Source organism: Rutidosis leptorrhynchoides, chromosome 5, assembly GCF_046630445.1.
Source record: "Rutidosis leptorrhynchoides isolate AG116_Rl617_1_P2 chromosome 5, CSIRO_AGI_Rlap_v1, whole genome shotgun sequence".
NCBI classification, from domain to species: Eukaryota; Viridiplantae; Streptophyta; class Magnoliopsida; order Asterales; family Asteraceae; genus Rutidosis; species Rutidosis leptorrhynchoides.
Genome location: NC_092337.1, coordinates 54,749,439 through 54,752,091, shown reverse-complemented (window position 1 = coordinate 54,752,091; position 2,653 = coordinate 54,749,439). Strand labels below are relative to the sequence as shown.

The 2,653-nt window shown below is 40.0% G+C and overlaps 1 protein-coding gene across 1 annotated transcript; it reads left to right on the top strand.

Annotated features, from left to right (window-relative positions):
- Nucleotides 1-365: 365 nt before the first annotated feature.
- On the top strand, nt 366-839 carry LOC139848629 (uncharacterized). The gene has a single exon (XM_071838349.1). The coding sequence runs from the start codon at nt 366-368 to the stop codon at nt 837-839; it is 474 nt and encodes a 157-aa protein (XP_071694450.1).
- Nucleotides 840-2,653: the final 1,814 nt, after the last annotated feature.

Genomic DNA, 2,653 nt, shown 5'->3' with positions numbered 1-2,653 from the left:
CAACCATCTAGCTCGGATGCTAAGATGGGTGCGTTCATCTTCAAAATGCGAAAATTGATAGAAGTGCAAAATAAGTCGATTGGTGCATTGGCTAAAGAGATCGGTAATGTAGCGGAAAGTAAGGGAAATAGGGAACCATGTACAATTCCAAGCTACGCGGTTCTAAATCCAAATCATAAAGATCAAGGAAAAGAGCATAGCGTTAACATGGTAGGTACCTTGAGAAGCGGAAAGAAGTATGACAATAAGGTTGGTGAAAAAGAGGTAGTGCAACCAGAATCAAGTAAGTCTCCTATTGTTCTTGATGAGGAAGAGGTAAGTGAAAATGATAACAATGGGGAGGGGTGAAAAAGACCGAACCAATCATGAATGAGACCGGGAAAGCGGGAACGGAATCAAGAACCGTCCCATTTCCCAAGGCCTTAGAGCCCCCGAATCAATTCCCTTATGGAAAAAAGGGACCACAACAAGAAGACATGTGGGAAACTTTTAAACAGGTTAAGATAAATTTACCACTTCTCGATGCAATTAGGCAAGTCCCATCTTATGCTAAATTTTTAAAGGACCTTTGCACTCAAAAGAGGAAGCAAAGGGCGACCTTACCCAAAAAGGTGGAGCTAACCGAGCACCTAAGTGCGGTTGTCTCGGGTACACTTCCACCTAAGTTTAAGGACCCAGGGACCCCGTTGATAGCTGTGACTGTAGGAAACGTGAATGTGAAAAAGGCGTTATTGGACCTAGGAGCTAGCATTAATATCTTACCTTTTTGTCTAGTCGACCGATTTGAATTGGGCTTAATGAAACGAACCGACATAATTATTCAACTAGCGGACCAATGAATTAAAACGCCTAGGGGGATATTAGAAGATGTGATAGTAAAAGTGGAGGATTTCTATTACCCAGTTGACTTTGTTGTTATGGATATTGAACCGAGGAATAGAGATACCCAACCTACTATAATCTTGGGACGCCCGTTTTTGGCCACCATTAATGCCCACATTAATTGTCGAACGGGTGCTATGGACATATCTTTCGGTAATCGCAAGATGAGGATTAACATCTTTAATTCTCTTCATACACCGGATGTTCATGAATGCTATATGATAGATGTGATTGATGAATTGGTGGAAAAACATACTTCTCACCTAATAACCGACGACCCAGTAGAAATATTTTGCTTAGGTGATGAAGAGGATGTTGAGTGCGAAGAGGTTAAAGCAGTAGAATTAGCAGTAGCAAGTACAATGGATGTTAGGTTGCCACCGTGGACTCATAAATATGAGCCACTACCTAAATCCATTGATACTAATACAAGACCTTCACTAGAGTCACCACCGACTCTTGAGTTAAAACCCTTACCGTCTCATTTGAAATATGCGTTTTTGGGTACTAACGGCACTTTGCCAGTTATTATTGCTTCAGATTTGACAGGTGTGCAGGAAAAAGCTTTAATGGAAGTGCTTCACAAATACAAAGCTGCAATAGGGTGGACAATAGCTGATTTGAAAGGGATAAGTCCCTCAGTGTGTATGCATAGGATAGTTACAGATCCGGAGGTTAAACCTGCTCGTGATACAGAATGAAGGTTAAACCCAAATATGCAGGAGGTTGTTAAGAAGGAAGTTCTCAAGTGGTTGGATGCAGGGATTATCTTCCCTATTTCAGACAGTCAGTGGGTCAGTCCTACGCAAACAGTGCCAAAGAAAGCGGGGATAACGGTGATGGAAACTGAGGAAGGTGAAAAGATCACAACTCGTCTCGTGACGGGTTGGCGGGTATGTATTGATTACAGGAAGTTGAATGCTGCAACTTCAAAGGATCACTTTCCCTTGCCGTTTATTGATCAGATCATCGAAAAGTTGTCAGGTCAGAAGTTTTATTGTTTCTTAGATGGGTATTCGGGGTACAACCAAATACCTATTCACCCTAATGACCAAGAAAAAACGACTTTTACTTGTCCGTATGGAACCTATGCTTTTAGACGGATGCCTTTTGGTCTATGTAATGCACCTGCGACTTTTCAAAGGTGTATGATGAGTATCTTTTCAGAGTTAATAGGCGAGTCTTTAGAGATTTTCATGGATGATTTTTCGATATTTGGCAAGTCTTTTGAGTCGTGTTTGAATATGTTGGAAAAAGTTTTGAAAAGATGTACCGAGACCAACCTTGTCCTTAGTTGGGGAAAATGTTTGAGGTTTATGACGATATGATTAACGGAGGAATTGTTGAACTAAGGAAATGTTTTGTGGAAAGAAGTTTATGAATGAAGGTTTTAGATGATAAGAGTTGTTTGAGGTTTTGAGTGATTGACTCATATTATCCTTACATTTTGATTAATAGTTAATTTTGCTTGCGAACAACTATTTGAGTTAAGACCACTTAGGTGTTGTTGTCTTATAGCTAAAAACGGATTTGCTTGAGGACAAGCAAAAGCCAAGTGTGGGGGGTTTGATCGTTCCTTAATTGTCACGATTATTTACGATTAAATACGCAAAATTAACTATATGTGAGTGAAAAAGGAGATATTTTGATGAGGTTTTATGTTTTGCAGGTAAGAAAGATGTTGGTGCGAAAGATGGTACAAAATGGCTATTTAAAGCGGAAGATTGCCAAGATTTGGAAACCTGAAAAAGAATCAGAAAATTTGCAAAGG